The sequence below is a fragment of the Seriola lalandi genome, unplaced genomic scaffold (genome assembly GCF_002814215.2).
Source record: "Seriola lalandi dorsalis isolate HSWRI2012SDOR001 ecotype SW California unplaced genomic scaffold, Sedor1 jcf7180002054598, whole genome shotgun sequence".
In the NCBI taxonomy this organism is placed as follows: Eukaryota; Metazoa; Chordata; class Actinopteri; order Carangiformes; family Carangidae; genus Seriola; species Seriola lalandi.
The window spans coordinates 662,108-681,201 of NW_019525151.1; the positions used below are offsets into that span (position 1 = coordinate 662,108).

Below are 19,094 nucleotides of genomic sequence, written 5' to 3' on the forward strand. Positions count from 1 at the left end.
CTGAGACTGCGCTGTCATTCCTGCTCAAACTAACGGGAAAAGCAACATAAAGGGACAAGCTCTTTGAGACAATGGCCTTGCAGATGGTACTAATGTGTTTATGCTGCCACCTGCTGGGTAATAACCATAACACAGACACGGTTATTAATGCTGTGGCAGAGGAGTGTCAAAATAAATTTTCTTTAGTGGCTGACACACAAAAAAGCAAGACAAGAAATTACTATAATTAGAACTGAGAAGCTTTTATTTCTCAAAATCAAGACGATATCTCTGGTGGGCAGAGAAAAACCTCCATATCAATATGATATAACAGTAATCCTTGTTTGATTCTTCCGAATCTAATTCAATCACAATCTAATCACAGAGATCTCTCTTCATACACACATCTATTATTTCAGATGTTCAACATGAAATGAAATTTCTAATTCAAATGTAGTTGTAGCTGATGTTTGTTGAAAATACAATGTTTTGTTCAAAAGTATCAAACAGGAGACAAGAATCAGATTGGCTGTAGGTTAACCAGGACAACGTTCTCACCCCGAATGAAAAGCTGGTTGATGTGGCGTGTATGGACTTTGCCGTACGGCTGGGAGTTGTTCTTATGACAGGCCTCTGAGCCCTGGGCCTTTAGCGAGACTTTGTGTTTATCCTGTGTGGTTTTAACAGCATCCGACGACATGGACTCTGTCCTTCTCTCCCCTCTGCTGGTGGTAGGGTGAGAAGACCGGCTTGTTCGAGTAGCTTTGGGGTTTACAGGCTGACGCTTGCTGGCTTGTTCCTGGGCTTCGTGCTTCTTCGCTGGCTCATCACCTCCTGAGCTTTCCTGGAGCTTTAGCTTCTCAAAGAGCTGCACAAAGATTTTAGTTACATTAACATCTGTGGATAAAACTATCATCATCAAATCAAACCCCATTTTTTATACTATTTATCTTCTGCACCATAGTCATTCAACGTATTTACATTCAGTAATTACTTCTCTATATAGTAGTTATCATTGTTGGGGTGGGGTCTGCCATTCCTTTCCTGTCATCCTCACTGTTCACTGCTCACTCTGCTTATCATATCAGAGCTATTGAGATCATGCAAACCCAACATTTCCAACCGCTGCTGCTTCACAGTGAAAGTGTTCACTGGCAGAACACAGGATGGCTTTTATTGATAAGCACAGGAAATACAGTATCACCGTGGCCATCACCGACCTGGACCTTTAATCAAAAAGGTGCCTACAAAACAAGACATGCTCACTTTCTGTGCTTTTTTGACAGCGGATCAGTTTATTTACTGCAGGAGTAATGGAACAAAAAGGAGCATCATAGTTAAGATGAGATGCTGCTGCTGACAATTTCAATCAACTAAAGGATTATAACTTTAATTAGTACTAAGTAGGAAACATATTTGGGTCAAAAAAACAGTGAAAACTAGCACATACCCGTGTAATGGTGAGGGCTTTCTCATGGTAGAGTGCCTCTCCAAGCAGAGGCTCTCTGTATGTCTCATCTACATCTACCATCGCCTGACAGAGAAACAGAAACAAAAGGTGAAAGGCCAATATAAAGACATCACATTCATGCACATGGCAGCTGTCAAGTCAAAAGTACAATGAGAAAATGCAGGTGGGAAAGCGCTCACCATGTTCCAGAACTTGTCGAAGGCCACGACGAAGCCAGAGCACACTCCCCTCAGTCCCTTGAAGGTCCTGATGTGAACTTTGACCCTTATCCTCTCCTCAACGCATCGATACAGCTCACCCAAAGGACTCCCTTTACACACTGAGGACACATAAAACACAATCTACTTTGTGCAAATCCACAAATACTGGTACAGGATAAAATTCTAACTGCTAAAGTATTACTCATATATTACCCATGAAAGGTTAGCAATAATAAATTACCCAGAAACAGGCTCTGTCTAAAAAGTAAAAAGTGTGTATAATGCCTACATATTGTTTTGTAACAGGACGTATTTAGAGCCTTTATTTTCAGTAAATATGGTAATATCACAAAGCCAAAATACTACTAATAATAATAAATGTAAACAAGTAAATGTTCTACTATGTAACAGCTAATTTTACTTTTATGGCTACAAATAGTGGTACAGAATATAATTTTAACTGCACAAGTAGTACTAAATGGTTACCCAAAATATTACCCATAATAAGCTAGCAATAATAAATTACCCAGAAACAGGCTCTGTGTACAATGTCCACATATTGTTTTGTAACAGGACATATTTAGAGTCTTTACTTTCAGTAAATATGGTAATATCACAAAGCCAAAATATTCAGTTATAAGTAAAGATGCTGCATTAAAAGTAAATGTAAAAGAACAGGAGTATTATCAGCAAAACGTACATAATGTACAATGTATAGTAAAATAAATGAAAGGTAATCAATACACAGAATAAATGTAGCAGCTGATTTTACTTTTATGGCTACTTTAACATGTTGAAAGGTTAATTATGTCATAGATGTATCAGTATTATATATTAAGCTTCAAAAGAGAATATTGGTGGTGGCTCTTTCTTTTCCTGCTGGCCCGCAGAGCCTCTATTGATTTCTCACTGTGCCAGCAGCTCTTAAAGAAAAGCTTGTTGCATGATAGTTTAGACATTACATCCCTAATGCCAAGATCATCTCTGATCATTTCATTGATTCAGAGAGGAATCAATTACAGATGCTGCAGAGCCTCCAGCTGTCAGTACCCTCAGACCAGATCAACCACAACACATGTTATGATTTTAGAAAACTGTTCATGTCATTCCAAGAAATGCGGGGCTTTTGGTTTTGGTGTTTTCATGGGTATTTGTTGACAATTATAAAAATACATACCATCATCAGCCTTATCCTTTACTGCAATAGAGCAGTGGATTTAGCTGGGTATACAACCTGGGCATGTAATTAATGGGGTTGAAGCATTTTATATACAGTATTATATATGCATCACTTCACAGTAGTGTTTTAAAAGTGGTTTTACAGTTTATACTTAATTAAAAGCGTTTCCATGGGGACCTGGCAGACTGTGTGACATCAGCAGTTGAGCTCTAGAACAGTTAGACTGTGACACAACAACCAGCATTCTACATCAAAACCTGCAAACTCTTCACCCTGAGCTCACTCTGTTCATTTGTGCCAGGAAGAGCAACCAAGTTGTATTCTCAGCCCTATCGTCAAACTTATCTTTGTGAAATTTTAGTTGCTGCTTTGAAAGTTTTGTTTGTTCTGTTTGTTCTGTATTGTGATATACAGAAACTAAATATGGAGTTTCTTGAAGGAAGCAGAGGAATCTACAGACCCATCAGGGTATGTCAGAGGCCCAATTAAGAGGGCTGCATCCTTCTTGAGAGTGTTTGGTTTTTACTGCAGATTTTAAACATCTTAAAAAAACTAACATTATCTTCTTTTGTTTAAAGGTGTTGTTTGATACAACCATCTATGATCGCGCTCTGCAGCTCTGCTGGCATATAAAGAGCTACAAGTCTCAGGTAAGAACTACTATCCTTCAAAGCCCACACCAACACAAAATGCCAGGTAAATCCTGATAAACTTTGTCTTGTCATACTTAAAGATGACATATCTCCTTGGTGTTTTTCAGATTGCTTTGTTGATGGAACTCCTAAAGCTTCAGCAGAAAAACCAGATCCCATCTCAGGTGACTGCTGAAGACATGATTGATCTCATTCTGGAGAGGAGCAGAAATACGCTGAGAGAACGGTGAGTTACTGACACACAAACACACAGTCCACCACTACACCTTGAACTCTTCTCATGTCACACCAATCTGTCTACAGTGAAGTGTAACAGTAAAGATAATGCTTCTGTTTTGTTTCTGTTTGAAGTCTTTGGGCGTTTGAGCTGGAGGATTTCGATGAGGACGAAGCCAGGCCTCTTCTGATGCTGGTAAGACAAGAATCCCAAGACCACTTGAATTAGATTGGAATGATTTGTTTTATTATGTTGATTTTAATCTCTAAATATGAAATAACTGGACTATATACCTAATTTGTTGTTCCAGTTGTGGGCAATGAACGTCAGCAATAAAATGAGGGATGTTGAGTTTGAGGCCAAAATGCTCCTCAAGTCCCCAGAGGCCATACCCCCTAATTTTCAGTGAGTCACATTAGACACACATTATCTATTAACAGCTGAACTACATTGGTTTTAATATGTCTGTGATATTCTGAAGGGTTTTAAAATGTATTTTCATTGACTGTAACCCACAGACATCCTAAGGTCCTCAGTATGGCAAAAGACTATGCCAAGATCCTGAGACAGAGACAGCAGGAGGCATCCAGCTCTAAAGTGCTCTCTCCACAGGAGGTGGTGATGGAGGTGGTTCCCAGAGTCCTGCAGGGCTTCTGGGTGCTTCCCCCTCGCGCCCTCTTAAACATGCCTTCCCAGCTGCTCAGCAAACTGTCTGTTGGGGTTGCAAAGGCCACTTTGGACCGTGTCTCCAGTGCTCTCACCACTATGGGACATCAGGCCAACTTCTCCCGCTCCATGAGGGATGACATGGTCCTGTCTATCCTAACAGAGATCAGGCAGATGTACCCACACGATATCCTGGTGAACAGGATCAAGAACTTTGCACCAGTGCTCCTGAGTAAAATCGCTGATGTCGCCGCAGAACAGATTTGTGAGATGTTTCGGCCCCAGAGCCCCAAAGTGCCGGCTCATCTGACACCTGCGGCTGAATCTCCAGCCACCACTTCTGAGGAGCAGCAAACACCCAGTCCAGATATAATCTCTGCTGTGGTTGAAACTCTACTGTCATACCCTGCTGAACCTGCAACCAAGGTTCACGCCAGAGAGGATGGTAGTGGAGAACCCAGCCTGGACAAAGACCCCAAATCCTCAATTGAACTAGACACTGCTGCAGTTAAAACTCTACTGTCACACCCTGCTGAACCTACTACCAAGGTTCACGCCAGAGAGGATAGCAGTGGAGAACCCAGCCTGGAAAAGGACGTCAAATTCTCTAAAACACCAGACTCTGCTGTGATCACAGCCCCTGCTGAACCTGCATCCAAGGTTCAGAGCAGGGAGGATGTCATTGAAGAACACAGCCAGGTGAAAGACCCCAAACCCTCAACTGAACCAGACACTGCTGTGGTTAAAAAACTACTGGCACAACCTGTTGAACCTGCATTCAAGGTTCAGGCCAGAGAGGAGAGCAGGGGAGAACCCAGCTGGGTGGAGGACCCCAAACCCTTCATTGAACCAGACATTGCTGTTGTTCGAGTTGCACCAGTTCCTCTTGAACATGTGGTGATCGCAACAGGCGACTCAGAGGTCACGTCTACGAACAACAGAGAGACAAGCTTTCTCGACTTCCTTCGACCACTGTGGTGTTGTTTTCTATTCACAGACAAAAAAACTGATTAACTGTTGTGATGTATTAAATGTGTTGTATTTAATAAATAAATTCAAATTATAACATAAAATTATTGTGGTTGTGTCAAATTGTTTAAATACTCTACTGTTTAAAGTATGAACACTGATTTGGAATGTGGAATATTTTTTACATTCACAATTGAATGCAGATGCTTCCATACAGGGCACAAGGGGTCACTGAATGGGTTGATGAGTATGAAAATGATGTTAATCATTTAATTAATGTTAATCAGAGCTCAAACCAGTACAATACCCATGAGAAACTTTGGGATGACATGTTGGCAGTTTGTGGTGGCCAAAAACATAACAAGGGCACTTCCTATCAGTTTTTCTGGTAATTTGTCACCTTCATTTGCACTAGCCTATAATATTTCAAGCAAAAACAAACATTGTGGATAAGTAGCCCTTCAATTTACAAAATTGTGACCAAAATACGTACTAAGTGGGATGTTTTGCAGTTGGAAATTAACCTTTTTATTTTTTTGCTGAAACTATATGATGCCGTCAATTTTAAACTGAAAGTTGTTGTAACTTATCGACTGATGCATTAATACCTATATATCTGCAATTACTAATATCTGAAGCTTTTAAAAAATATTTCAGTTTATCGCAGGCTCGCAAACAAATCCAAAATATTCCTACACACTTCAACACAACTAAGCTGCACCATATGAAGCAGTGATGTAGTGGGTATTGAACCTACAGGGCATCCTTGTCAGGACATTTTTCTGGGGCTTCTGCCGCCTCCTGCTCCGCGGCGTGCCGCTGCTCTCCCCTCCCTCTGACGGCGGGTTATTCACCATGAGCTTCTTCAGCCTCTCGATGCGCTCCGGGTCCGCGACCCCTTTCATCGCCTTGAACCGTTTCTTCTCCACATTTTCCGGCTTGGCCCTGCCCCGGCCACCCCTCAGAAAGCTCTCGTATTCTGCCACATTGTTAAAACATTTGATGTTTGGAAAAGGAAGCGGTACAGTCGGAGAGTATAAGGCTAAGAGGGGGTCAAAGTTCTCAGAGCAGACATCTATTTTATCTGCGTCATCGTCCCCATCTTTACTGTCTGCCTCCGGCTCGTGCTCCGGCACTGGTGCTGTACTTGTACCGGCTGCTGGCACCTTCTCTTTGCTGTCTGATTTTACACTTTTTCTTTCCCTCTCCTCCATGTTTGAAACAACCGCAGACGAACACACGGTGAAGCAAGGAATCCTGGGAAGTTTGTTGTTGTCGGTTGAGTTTGAGGTATCACTCTGCACCTATTTGAAGAGACGCTAGACGTCACATACCAGAGTCTAACTGTCTAATGTTGCATTTTGGTCCCATATACTCTTAATATTGATGTTCTTTTTTGTAAAAACAGATATCCTCAAAAACACAAAAAAATCCACAAAAATCCACTCTTCAAAAAGAGCTTAACCTGCAACTGCCCTACAAATGCTGCAAGAGGCGTTTCTCTAAACTGTTACTCATACACGATCTTTGATTGTACTCTTCCCTTTTTACCACAAGATGGCGTTGAAACACAGATAATTGTTTGATCGCTTCGATGAAAATCTGTTTGCTTTAATGGATTATCTTACGCAGCAGCACAATAATAAATTGACATATGACGTCGGATGGGTTTTTAAAGTAGGCGAGCAGACATCCGAGAACAATGCGCTGTTTGTTTCCAGTTAATTGTTAATTATTATTTCCAGGCTTTGCTCCGGAACTTCTGTTCGTTGTGTTGCTGCACCACTACGACAGAGTTAATTGACGGACAAGTCAACGTGTGTAGTGTGAGATGATGGCTGTTTTCGAATATATTCATATCAATTAATAACACAGCTTTATTATAATACTACATCAAATGTTGGTGTTTGTGTAACTAACAAAATAGCCAGATATAAGCGTATGAAGTAAACGTGTTTTCCAGAAATAGCCAACTTGTGCTTACTGAAGGTGCAGAGGACTTACACTCTGTGACATCCAAGTGTAAGTACTAACGCTTATGTTATAATGGGGGGAAAGAACATGTAATATTAGTTATCCCGTCATGAGTTGGATCTGTTTATAATATCTTTGATATAAAAATGCTATTTTGGTAGAAATTTTACCACTATTGCTTATGGATTTTGATTTCAGGAGCACCCTCATGCTAACTGGAAAGGTCAGCAGATTTGTTGGACGTGTGAGGTCTTGTGTTGTTATACCATTGGCCCGTGTTTTTACCTCCAGCAATATGGCAAAGAGCAAGTTTGAGTATGTCCGCAACTTTGAGACAGATGACACTTGTCTACGAAACTGCTACATAGTTGTGAGGCTGGATGGTCGAAATTTTCACAGGTCAGTTTCCTTCTCAAGCGACACATTTACCATCTCTGTGAACAAGGGTGGTTTTGCAGCAGATTGATGTACAATTTGAAACCATGCAATTGTGTGTTTTTTCTCTTGCATTTTCTGGCAGGTTTGCAGAGCAGCACCAGTTTACAAAGCCAAATGATAACAGAGCCTTGGGCTTGATGAGCAGGAGTGCACACTCTGTGATGGAGGAACTGGAGGATATTGCCATAGCTTATGGTCAAAGTGACGAGTTCAGCTTTGTTTTCAAGAGGAGCTCCACTTGGTTTAAGAGGAGAGCCAGGTAGGAGGAGAGGAATGGCATTCTCACACATGCTTTTCATGTCTTGCTGCATCTTGCCTGACTTCATTACTCCTGCTTTCTCTTCTGGCAGTAAGCTCATGACCCACGTGGCCTCACAGTTCTCCTCCTCATATGTCTTTTACTGGAAGGAGTTTTTCGGGGATCAGCCCATCCTGTACCCGCCAAGCTTTGACGGACGTGTGATCCTGTATCCTAGTAACCGTAACCTTAGAGATTACCTCAGCTGGAGGCAAGCAGATTGTGAGTACATACAGTGCCCTACCTGTTTTACAAATCACACATTTGACTGTTGAGGGTAAAATATGTCAGACTCTACTCACGTTTTTGTGTCTTTCAGGTCACATAAATAATCTGTACAACACAGTGTTTTGGACGTTAGTACAGAGGGCAGGACTCACCACAGCTCAGGCAGAGGATCGCCTAAAGGTGAGAACAAACACAATCTAAAAATGTTGTGTATATTGACACAAATGCATGTGTTTATGCAATTGTACTGTATGTTATAATAATGCAAAAGGTCAATAGCACTACTTTTTATTGTTACTCCCGTTTCATTTCTATAAATAACAAAGTAAGAATAAAAGGAAAATAATACAATATCTTAAAAAACATGACAATGACATTTGCGACCTGCGAACCCCTCGCGGATATGGAAAGTTTTAATTGGGCTTCAGGTAAATTAAGACGTAATACTGTTGGTCAACAGCACATATGCAAAAGGTCATTCATAGGATGTCATGTCTCCACGAAAATGAAACTCTCCACCTCTCTAACTCACTAAGTGAATGCCTCAGTCACAGATTAAAGACAGTACGTCAGCATACGAATTTTCTAATAGTGATTAGTTTTTGGTTTCCATTACTGTTGAAGGAATTAGTTGATTTGTCATTGTAAGGAAAACTAATCAATGACAGAGCTAATTGTTAAAGGTATTTATCAAGTAAATAGACCAAACATTTTTATGTTCAGCTTGCAAAAATATTTAGCAAGCTTTTTCTTTTAAGGTTTGATAAACAGTAATCTTTATATTAGGCACTTTGTCAGACTAAATAATTAGTTGATTAATGGAAAATATAATCAGCTAATAAAAACTATGTTGTATGAATTATTTTGGGATTGTGAAAAGAAATTCTTTCATTAAAAAAAAAAAAAAGAAAAGAGTTGTTTTTAGGGCCTTTTATTTCTGATAGTGATAGTGAGAGAGAGACAGGAGAGTCATGGAGAGAGAGAGGGCATGACATGCAGTAAAGGGTCACGGGTAAGATTCGAACCTTCATTGTACGCGCTCTACCAGGTGAGCTACTGGGCCGCCCACACTTCTATAAAGGTTGTTGGTAACTGTCTGTAATACAAGAATTTGTTTTGCTATGTATTTGTGTGTAGTGGTCACCATGGTCACCACATTGTTCTCTTCTTCTTTTTATTCTTAATAGAGATGAACACATACTCTGTGGTTTGCAACACCACAAATTACTTCACTGTTTCTTTTTGGTGATGAAATTAAACAGAAGAAGTAACATCTTTCCATAGCACATCATCAGTGCTGTCACTGTTGGTGGCAGCAGCTGCCACCGACTGACACAGCTGTTCCCTGGAAGAGTCTTCACTCTACAGTGGGCTGGAGTGAGAAACTCAGATGATGTGATGACAGCTGACGAGTTGTGGAAATGTTTGTACTGGCAGCTTGTTTGGCCAACATGAGTCATTCACAGCCCATCAAACTTTTGTGCTACCCAGTTCCTTTATCACTTAAAAAACAATTCTTTGGAAAAGTAGCTGTTTTGTTGGTGGAGCTTAATTTTAGGAAGTTGTACTCTGCGCGTCCAGTGAGACATATCATTTGAGTTCATTTTTGTTTACACCTCTAGTACTTGAATGCTAACTTTGTGTTTTTCCTCTTTTCAGGGAACATTAGCTGCAGATAAAAATGAGATCCTGTTTTCAGAATTTGACATCAACTACAACAATGAATCTGCCCTCCACAGGAAAGGCACCACTCTCATCTGGGAAAAGGTGTGCTATTTCAAACAGTTTGAGTCTGCACAATTATTACATAGAAATTGACATAAAAACTCTTCTCTCATAGATACGTTTGGTTTTCAATGTGTGAATACAGCTTTTCTATTCCTTTATTGTAGCTGCTTCTACCTCACCCGTGTCACCTATTTCCACTTTGGTCAGCGATGTCTTACATTGTTCCTGACATGTCTTTTGTGTCCGGACATGTAGGATTTTTAGTAAAGGGGGATGCATGTTCCTTACATAACTTTGGCTGCTGTTTTGTGGAGAATTTGTCTCTTTTTCTTGTAGTTTAGGGGTTTCTTCCTGTTTGCTTGACAAATGTCAGCAGGAAATCACAAGCAGTTTTGTGTGAAACCAAAACTTGACATTTAGAACGCTGAATTTTCTGTGACCACTTTGAGAGTGCCCTTAAATACAGGTAGACTTTTCAACAGGTCCCTGCTCATACTGCACTTGCACCTACACCTACCAGCATCTGTAAAGTTAAACAAAGCATAAGTAATGACTTTCTGTTATATCCTGGAACCGTTTATTGGCCTTGGTGTAGTGTGGTATCACTCTTCTCATTTAACTCAACAGCACATTTCCCGAGATGTTGAAAAATTCCTTTCCCTTACCTTTAAACCTGCAGTGCAGAACATTTGTCTCAATTACACAATGAGGAAAAGTCACACCAATGGTAATCTGTGTTGGTCTTCGCAATTGATAACTCTCTTTTTTTTAGACTGTAATCCTTCCTCTGAACTCTGAGTTTCTTCTTTGTCTGGAGCATCAGATACTTTTCTTGGACGCTTCCTACGGTTTTCTTCTATAGGCTCCACCATACTCCTAGTTGCTGTAGCCTTCGCCATCTCTGTCGCTATGGTCGTTCCCCTCTTCAGCTCTGGTGAATCAATCACTGTCGGTGGATGTAAAAGCCATCACTACCGGGGGGCCAGTGCAGGAATGTCTCCACAGGCACCAGATTCAAAACTCCAGTATACGGCAAAATACAGAAAGATTTAACTGCAGCTGATGGGCTTAATCGGCACTTTGTGAATTTGTTTGGCAATGGCCTGAATATAATGGAAGTTCATTTATACGTCATCATATAGATATATTTATATGTAGGTCCTGCACTCCTGCTTTAATTGTACTAATCGTATTCCTCATTCTCCAGCGAAATGAAACTGTCACTAAACGCATGAAGCCTCCACATGAAGAGGAGAAGCACGTACCCGTGATTCGCAGCAGGAGAAGGGTGCAGGCCTACCACTGCGACATTATAGGAGACCAGTTCTGGGAAGAACACCCAGACATCCTGGAAGATGACAACTGCTAACAGCTCCACTCCTGATGGAGGAGCATGACTCAGAAATCAGTCTGGCCAGAATGGTTGAAGTGGACCCATATTAGCAGTGACTCTTGGGGGACAGCCACAGCTTGATGTCACCCATGACGTTAAGTACCTGTGAAAGCTTTGAAAGAGCTTTTTCTGAGACTGAAGCCTTTGATGATTGACTTTGTACAGTTACTTATGTTCATGTATTAAACTTCTCTCATAATCTTCCCTTAAAGTAAGAAGTTATCTGCTTAAATTGCATGTTGATGTCTGTCATGTTCAGAGGGAAGCAGATGATTTCATAATCTTTTGTATGCACATGCACAACAATCCCACACTGACACAGACATCCACACACTCATCTCCAGCCTAGTCCAGTGAATTGTCTAAAGTTGCTTTCAAAAAATTATCCTAATTTGATATCACGAATGGCATTTAAAATACTACCATTACTTGATCTTTCTGTGTGTTTAGCATGATTCCTCTCCTCTGGCTTTTCTGCTGAGGGGGTTTCTTCTTGGTGTGGGCGTTTTGAATCTCAGCTATCATTTAATTTTTTTCAGGGATTAGAGCTCCCATAGCATTAATTTTAATGATTCAGGAAGCCTGTCTGCAAAATGTTCAATATTACTTACAGTTTATAATGAGATAAAGTAAGAGCTTATCTCAGGTAGAAATAAACAGAGTAAAGCAGAAACGAATACCTCTGCAGTAACGAGTGGCCTTGTCTTGCAGCCAGGACACCATTTAGAGATGTGAATGGATTCATCGGCCTGCACTGTCATCAGTGCTAAGAATACCTCACACACCCTGTGTACACTCTATCCTTCTGACATGTGCTCTCTGGCACATTTATCATCACACTTATAAATGACCGGCTCAGTATGAATGGCTGCTGGAAGCTAGACGTGGTACTGTATTTTGTTACTGTAGTAGGTTACTGGCGGGTGCTAGAGCTGTATTTTTGGTTCTGTGACCTTGTTAAAAGCATGTACCGTACTTTATGTAACCAGGATTCAACTCCTTCTATTGGCATGCAGAATCAAATACATTAATATAGGTCTGTTTGTTTTAATCAGACCTCTATAATGAGTAGATGTACAAAAACGCTTTTATAATAACAGAGGTGGCTCTTATGTTGATGACATAAACCAGCTTTCTCCTTAGATCCATTCTCTTGGGCCACTGCCAAACTCAGCTCTTACAGTGACTCAACATATGGCTTCATGGAGGAGGAGAAATGGTAGAAACCAGAGCATGTGGCAGTTGTGCTGTTATTTAAAGAGAACATGTATTTACATGCAGGGCCTATAATTAGGCCTATAGGCATACTGGTTGGAAAATGTAGATGAAATAATCCACACTACCTCACAAGAATTGTACTTTATTGCCTCTTTTTTTCCCCCACATGGGGGAAAAAAAAAAAAAAACACTGAACTGTCAACAAATTGGTGCTAACATGACTGTTGTTAGCAGTTACAGCAAAATAAAATCCACTGTACACAACTACAATCGACTCAGTAAATTTAAAATGATAGCATATGTTTTCACTTGCTAAGGAGCCGCTCCAATAACTCAATATAGCAAGAGTAGATATTTAAGGCAATTTAAATTGTGTCAACTACAAGGCTAACAGTTGGGATAGCCATCTTGAAATAATATATGAACACAGTAACATGAAATTCTTCTGTTTTTTCATTCTCATTTCTCATTTTATACTGAAACAGAATTCAAAAATGCACTCCATCAATGTTACAAAATTTAACTGAAATGTAATAGTCACAGGCAGTAATATTCAGGTGGTGAAGACTCTGGTGGAGCCTGAGGAGATAACCCTACTGATGTCATCTGGGTTATCTTGGTTTGGGCTTAAAGACCACACATTTAAAATAGAGAGCCTTTGTTACAAACTGGAGGCATTGAGTCAGAAAGTTGTTGGTATTAACCAGGCAGGCCAGGGGGGAAAAAAGTAATTAGTTGCATGAGGGGAAATGTAAGATCCAGCATTTTTTGGAACTTTGCCCCTTTACTAGTAATTCAAAATAAAGATGTTTTAGACTCTCCTGCTTAAATTCCAACTCTTGTTTCTTTTATCTGTAGCTTCATACTTCCCAAACCTTACAGTGCAATAGTAAATCACTGGAGTAACCTATCACTTTAAGAAATAGTGATAACATGAAAAACTGCAGGTTGTCCTCTAACAACCCCTTCAACTTAAAACTGCTTTGCTGTGGGATGATGATTATTTAACTATCATGGTTATAATGATAATCTTTATTGTTATTATTAATTAAAAGCAAAAAATAGACAATTTTGGCTAAAACTGCGCATTGCTCCTTCACCAAGTATAAGCGCGATGTTAAGTTGCTTTTTATCCATAATTTCTTCATTGTCTTGCTCACCTCTCGTCTTCTCCCTGAGCGTGTAACGCAGGGGAGGGGTTGAATATGAGAGAGCGCCTTGACTCTGCAAGAAGCCAAATATCTCATTCAGGGAGCAGCAGCAGCAGCAGCAGCAGCAGCAGCAACGGCGGGAGAGGCGGCGGCCTATCGCGATGTCACACCGGCGGCGTTTTCTCCATCTTATGTGAAACACCCAGACACGTTTACCGCACATTTATGTCTCAGTTCAGCGAATTCATTTGGAGCCGTTTGTATTTAGAATGCGTCCAGGAGCACGTGCCCCTCCTCTTCACGCCGCGCGGTCCTCCCTGTGTGTGTGTCTCTTAGTCGTTTTCTTCCACTGTGTTGTGGCTGCAGGCGCTGTGTATGATGGTGAGTCTGATTGTTTATTCGAGCCGTGACCGAAATTGTATGTTAAGCATATCTACCTGTCTTGCAACAGCTAGTTGAAAAAATTCAGTCTCAAATTCAGTCACCACGTGTTTGTTTGTTGGTTATGCAAAATGTAAACAGCAGTAGGCTATTATTTATTATTTTTATTTATTTATTTATTTATTTATTTTGCTAAAAGTGAGTCATCCAATGCACAAATGAAAAAAAAATTAAACCTTCCTCTTAGATGGTCCATTGCCATGTCTCCACACTTTGTTCTGTTTTCCATCAGGAAGAAATAAGCAGGGTTCACTGAAGAGCATCCTTGACCATGTACAGAGTTATGAGATTACTTATCCCATATGGCTGCATCCTCACAGACACAGGAGGTCTGCCAACAAAGAGGTGAGCCAGTTTCTCTCTCTTCCACTCTCTCTCTCTGTCCCTTTGACTCATAAAATGATTACAAAACACAGGCACACATTTTAATCTTGATATAAGTCAGATCTTGTTTAGTGATATCTATCCTGTTACCTGATGAGCTATATCTGTTTTTCTTTCCTTCCAGCATCCTGCAGAGACAGAGGTTCTGATCTCAGCTGAGGGCCAGCAGCTCAGAATACACCTGGAGAAAAATGAGTGAGTGATTAGAAAAATGTTTACAACACTGCAGTGTTTTATACATGCGATTAGAGAAGTTAAATGTCTGGCAACAAACAGGAGGCGTTACTTGGGCCAAATTATTCCCATCTGATTTAATCAAGTTAGAGCATCAACATTGGCCTGTGTATGTGTAGACATCCACAAGACGCCCCGGCAAAGCTCCATTTATTTGACCAGATGTTAGCTGTCACAGACACATTTATAAGGTCAGTGCCCCTTCGGTTTGCAGAGAGGGGGATGAAGGGAGGGAAGGAGGGTGATGGTTTTGGACGACAGAGGGTTGACACCCGATCTGTGTGCCTTGGGCAAACAAGAAGTAACAGGATTTGAGTTTCTGCACCTAACATCCTGTAATCTGATGGAGCGGTTCCTGTCCAGTAACAATGGGATGGTGATAAGAAGGGAGCAGAGCATCTCTGAGTTTAATGAACATTGTGATCGCAGGGCAGGGAGCACTGCCGCTCTTGAGATGTCAGTGGTGACAACAGAGCTGTGGTTTATCACCTCTGGATTTGAGCCAGCGCACAAATGGAAAGGGAAGCTTTTACGAGCGTTAGAAATGGAGTCCATTTTTACCATCAGACGTTTGCTCTCTCTGCCACTCATTCAGTCAAAGGCACACACATTAACAAACCATGACTCCACTGTGTCTGACTGACCATGCCCTGAGGGATTTGCCCCCCTGCTCTCCCTCCACAGCAGGTGGTCCCACTGTTAGATTTCCTCCTGGGCAAAGAATTTCCATCAATCACACACAGTGTTTGTGTACGTATGTGTAGTTAGGAGAGAGACAGAGACAAGGAAAATGAAAGTTGATGTGAGATAGATTTGATGAAACTTTTACAGTCTTTTGTGTTCATTAAACTGAGGTAGAGGTGGTCTTAACTGATACAAAAATAATCATGATCATTATTTAAAGAAAGAGGTAATACAATGTGGTAGAAAAACATTTGAATTTCTGACATCAAGATGAGCAGGAAAATGACATTTTGAAAATTATTTTTTGTGCAACTGTTTCCTGGAACAGCAAAGCCGTGAGTGTTTCTTCATGCTCCAGTCTACACTGTAGAACAAGAGTGCAGTGATGTGAAACGAAGGGCAGATACCAAAATGAGACATTTTAAGGCAACAAAACAGACGCTGTTTCCTATTAAAGAAACACATCCCACATCCTAAGTATTGATTAATTAATGTACTGTGTCTGAGAGCTTTATTGACCTGGAAAAGCCGTGTAAATACTCTTTACTGCTCACTGTGATTTTGTGTTTCATTTGCTTAAGTTTCAGCCTTTCATGCTTGTACACATGCATGCAACAATTCTCTTACGGACTGTACAAAAATTATTAGAGAGAGGAGAGGGAGTTGTTGCAATACTATATTACTATTCGAAAGGTTTCTGGTAAGTAAATCTACTCATCAATCCGATACCACGTAAAGTATTAATACACTTTATAGTTTCACACCCAGATAAAACAGTAGTTTTCCCTGAAGTCAATTCTTTGCTGCTGTAAAACTGTAGCTTACACAGAAGGTCGCAGCCAATGGCAACTACTGTTCTAGATTGGCGAAGAAAAATTGATTTCCTGTAAATGTGTAATGGTAGCTGTTAGCAAAAAGTCAGCAATTTGTGTTGCAAGGAAAAACCAACCAGTGAAAAGACAGTGTGTACAGTATGCAAGGCTTTAATGTCGAGGGGTGACACTAGTGTTAGGACAACTAGAGTAGACATTGTTATTTATTTCAAGATTTATTTTTTATTATGATTGACAGTCAAATTAGATAATAAAAGAAAGATTCCATGGCATTCATGTACCTGTTCATGTTTTATAAAGGGTTTAACCTGAGCCATGCCATACAACAATGATAACAATCACATCACATCCATACAGGGTTAGCATACAGCTGCTAATTTTTCTTTAATGCACCGGTATCGGACTGAGACTCGGGATCGGCCGATACACAAGTTCAGGTATTGGAATCGGTATGAGGAAGGAAAAATAGTATCGAATATCGAAACATCTCCAGGGAGGATTATGTGTCTTTTTTTCGGTTAGTAGCTCACTGATCTTTGTTCAACATAATGTCTCATGTGGAGTTTGGATTTTATGAAAATGATTGTTCCACAATCATACAAAGTTAATAATAATACAAGAATGTAATAATAATGTATATAACACCTTTCTTAATAAAGTTCCAATGTGCTGAATAAGGAAAAGCAACAGTATTTGTGTTTACGTTTTTACGCCTGCACTGTCATATTATTTTGAGTGGAGTTGTTTTCTAAGCCACTGGGAGGATCCACTGAAAATCTATAAATTGAACAATAAGGTTCACCTCCTCACCCCATCACCCACCAGTGTTTCCCCTCTTTCCAAGCCTTAACAGAGAATCCCATACAGCATTTACTCTCCATGGAGCTCAATGTCTGAGTTTGGTCAGAAGCCATGGAAAAAATGCTGCCAGTGTCCATCTCTGCGTCCTGGCTACTCCCTTGTGTCCTCATTGACCCTGTTACTGTGACAGTCAGCAGATAATGGAGAACCCAAATTAGCTGTGAGATTGTCTTGATCTTATCTCTCCGTTTATCCCCCTGCAGCATTTTTGATCTCTTTTTTTCCCCGCTCCCTCTTTTAATTCCAGTCCACGTCTTCTGGCCCTCACTTAATGTATCACTTAATCAAAGCATAAATATGGCTGTGAATTTTTATAGGCATCAGTACTCCCTGTGGCTGGAGTCCAGAGTCAGTCCATTTATGTCCTCCCCGGTCATTCTTGGAAATGTGTGCGTGCGTGTGTGTGTGTGCACTTTGTGTGTGTCTTTTTGTGGTTTGTACGTGCTACAGTGTGGGTGTCTGTGTGACTGCCTGAGCTTTTATCTTAATGAAAGGCAGTGGTGCGCTCGTAGAGGGATGATTTGGTTAAGAGCCAGTCAGAGGCTGAGTAGAGTGTGCTGACTCATTGGACTGGAAAGGGGATGTAAAAATGGAGTGAGAGGAGGAAACAGTGGAAGAAAGTGAATGATGGACTGGAAGAGGAGGAGAAGGGTTGAGGTGACAAAAGTCATGGAAAGAGGAAAGTAGGGACAGTTGGGTTCAGTTTGGGTATGAGTTATGTGCGTGTGGACAGCCTTGCTTCCTCCTCTGTATGACTTTCTCCGTTCTTCTGTTTAACGCCCTTGCTTCACTCCCTTAAGTGCATGAACCTGAATTAAGCACTCTCTTGGGAAATGTACCCATCATTGTTCCTCCTCTCCTCTCTTCTACTATCCTCATATGTCTTCCACTGTCCAGCCTAAAAACGAGCACCCCATTTTTTCTCATTCCTTTGCTTCCCTCACCTCATCTGATATTCCCCAGGGCTCTAGAACAAATATACATCTCCCACACGCTCTCCGCGGGTTAGGGTTTGGGAGACTGTGGCCACACGCAGACAGGCGACACACACAGACACACACAGACACACACAGACACACACAGACACACACAGCTCCCCAAAAGAACACAAACACGACTCAAAGCACAGACCTGATGGATTGCAGGTCTGGGGAGCACAGAGCGAGGGATGCATTTGCTTGTCCTTGTTGCCCTTGTGTCTGTGTTTAGTCTCACAACGGTGCAGTCCTGTCTGCTTAGATGTCTAAATCTAGGCCCCAGTGTTATTGTGTGTGTTGGGGAAACACTCACACAACAGAACATTAGCCTCCCTGTGCAATAAAAGCCTCTTAATCATCCATTGCTGAGTGGTACTATAACTTTGTGTCAGCCACCTCCCCCCCTCCCTCCGTCCACTCTTGTGCAGTGATGTCATCTGATACTATGAGAGAATGCGACCCACTGACCCTAATGCATTACCCCACATCTACTTCTCCTCTCTCCCCGCTTCCCTATCTCCCAAGTACATTAGCATTACTCCCCCATCCCGTCTTTCTCCTTCTGAGGCTGAACCAAGCCTTTGTCTCAGCCTCGCTGCCAGACAGTCCTGATTCAGCCAGTGTTTCCCTGCTCAATCACAGCGTCTGTCTGAACGCTGGAGGACATCCAAACGCCTGCCGTCGCAGAGAGGTTTTCACAGTGTTGATTTGAAAGCTGTCGCAGTGTTTACCACAATGCAATTAGGCATAAGGGTTTGCGGTGTTCCAAGAGTCTTGGTGCAGAGTTTTATAATGGTTGACTCGAGGCTTGGCAATGAGGTTAGCATACCGGTTTATTCTATCTGTTGCTGCAGCGATTAAGACTGAGTTCAAGGTCTTTAGGAAATCAGAAACAGAATCGACTTTGTCCTGAATGA

At 41.1% G+C, this 19,094-nt stretch overlaps 4 protein-coding genes across 5 annotated transcripts in view; 3 read left to right on the forward strand and 1 right to left on the reverse strand.

Annotated features, from left to right (window-relative positions):
• Nucleotides 1-221: 221 nt before the first annotated feature.
• lsm11 (LSM11, U7 small nuclear RNA associated) lies at nt 222-6,814 on the reverse strand. Its single transcript, XM_023419343.2, has 4 exons — nt 6,093-6,814; nt 1,630-1,769; nt 1,430-1,513; nt 222-847 (listed from the first exon to the last, which is right to left on the reverse strand). Exons 1-4 carry the CDS (start codon nt 6,547-6,549, stop codon nt 500-502), a joined length of 1,029 nt encoding a protein of 342 aa, XP_023275111.1. The 5' UTR covers nt 6,550-6,814; the 3' UTR covers nt 222-499.
• On the forward strand, nt 3,407-5,439 carry LOC111664658 (uncharacterized). Its single transcript, XM_087177397.1, has 5 exons — nt 3,407-3,480; nt 3,591-3,709; nt 3,835-3,895; nt 4,011-4,105; nt 4,219-5,439. The coding sequence occupies exons 2-5, from the start codon at nt 3,603-3,605 to the stop codon at nt 5,378-5,380; spliced, it is 1,425 nt and encodes a 474-aa protein (XP_087033523.1). The 5' UTR covers nt 3,407-3,480; nt 3,591-3,602; the 3' UTR covers nt 5,381-5,439.
• An 86-nt stretch (nt 6,815-6,900) lies between the features above and the next one.
• On the forward strand, nt 6,901-11,605 carry thg1l (tRNA-histidine guanylyltransferase 1-like). Of its 2 annotated transcripts, none has more exons than XM_087177398.1 (7): nt 6,901-7,357; nt 7,601-7,708; nt 7,830-8,006; nt 8,098-8,267; nt 8,365-8,453; nt 9,933-10,040; nt 11,209-11,605. In XM_087177398.1, the coding sequence occupies exons 2-7, from the start codon at nt 7,605-7,607 to the stop codon at nt 11,368-11,370; spliced, it is 810 nt and encodes a 269-aa protein (XP_087033524.1). In that variant the 5' UTR covers nt 6,901-7,357; nt 7,601-7,604; the 3' UTR covers nt 11,371-11,605. The 2 variants fall into 2 exon arrangements, with proteins under 2 accessions (XP_087033524.1, XP_023275112.1); XM_023419344.2 differs by having other exon boundaries at nt 6,902-7,357; nt 7,508-7,708.
• A 2,267-nt stretch (nt 11,606-13,872) lies between these two features.
• The window catches only part of adam19b (ADAM metallopeptidase domain 19b), a 17,679-nt gene continuing 12,457 nt past the window's right edge, over nt 13,873-19,094 (forward strand). Inside the window, exons 1-3 of the mRNA XM_023419356.2 lie at nt 13,873-14,144; nt 14,437-14,549; nt 14,713-14,783. Of these exons, the coding sequence (XP_023275124.1) occupies nt 14,033-14,144; nt 14,437-14,549; nt 14,713-14,783 (296 nt within the window). The 5' untranslated portion in view covers nt 13,873-14,032. The remainder of the gene's footprint in view (nt 14,145-14,436; nt 14,550-14,712; nt 14,784-19,094) is intronic.

Coding starts and splice junctions, on each gene's coding strand:
- thg1l (XM_023419344.2), top strand. CDS start 7,518: ATGCTAACTGGAAAGGTCAGCAGATTTGTTGGACGTGTGAGGTCTTGT. Junction 8,007..8,097: donor TGGTTTAAGAGGAGAGCCAG/GTAGGAGGAGAG, acceptor CTCTTCTGGCAG/TAAGCTCATGACCCACGTGG. Junction 8,268..8,364: donor CAGCTGGAGGCAAGCAGATT/GTGAGTACATAC, acceptor TGTGTCTTTCAG/GTCACATAAATAATCTGTAC.
- LOC111664658 (XM_087177397.1), top strand. CDS start 3,603: ATGGAACTCCTAAAGCTTCAGCAGAAAAACCAGATCCCATCTCAGGTG. Junction 3,710..3,834: donor AGAAATACGCTGAGAGAACG/GTGAGTTACTGA, acceptor TTCTGTTTGAAG/TCTTTGGGCGTTTGAGCTGG. Junction 4,106..4,218: donor GCCATACCCCCTAATTTTCA/GTGAGTCACATT, acceptor TGTAACCCACAG/ACATCCTAAGGTCCTCAGTA.
- lsm11 (XM_023419343.2), bottom strand. CDS start 6,549: ATGGAGGAGAGGGAAAGAAAAAGTGTAAAATCAGACAGCAAAGAGAAG. Junction 1,770..6,092: donor TGTCCTGACAAGGATGCCCT/GTAGGTTCAATA, acceptor ATGTGTCCTCAG/TGTGTAAAGGGAGTCCTTTG. Junction 1,514..1,629: donor TCGACAAGTTCTGGAACATG/GTGAGCGCTTTC, acceptor TTTCTCTGTCAG/GCGATGGTAGATGTAGATGA.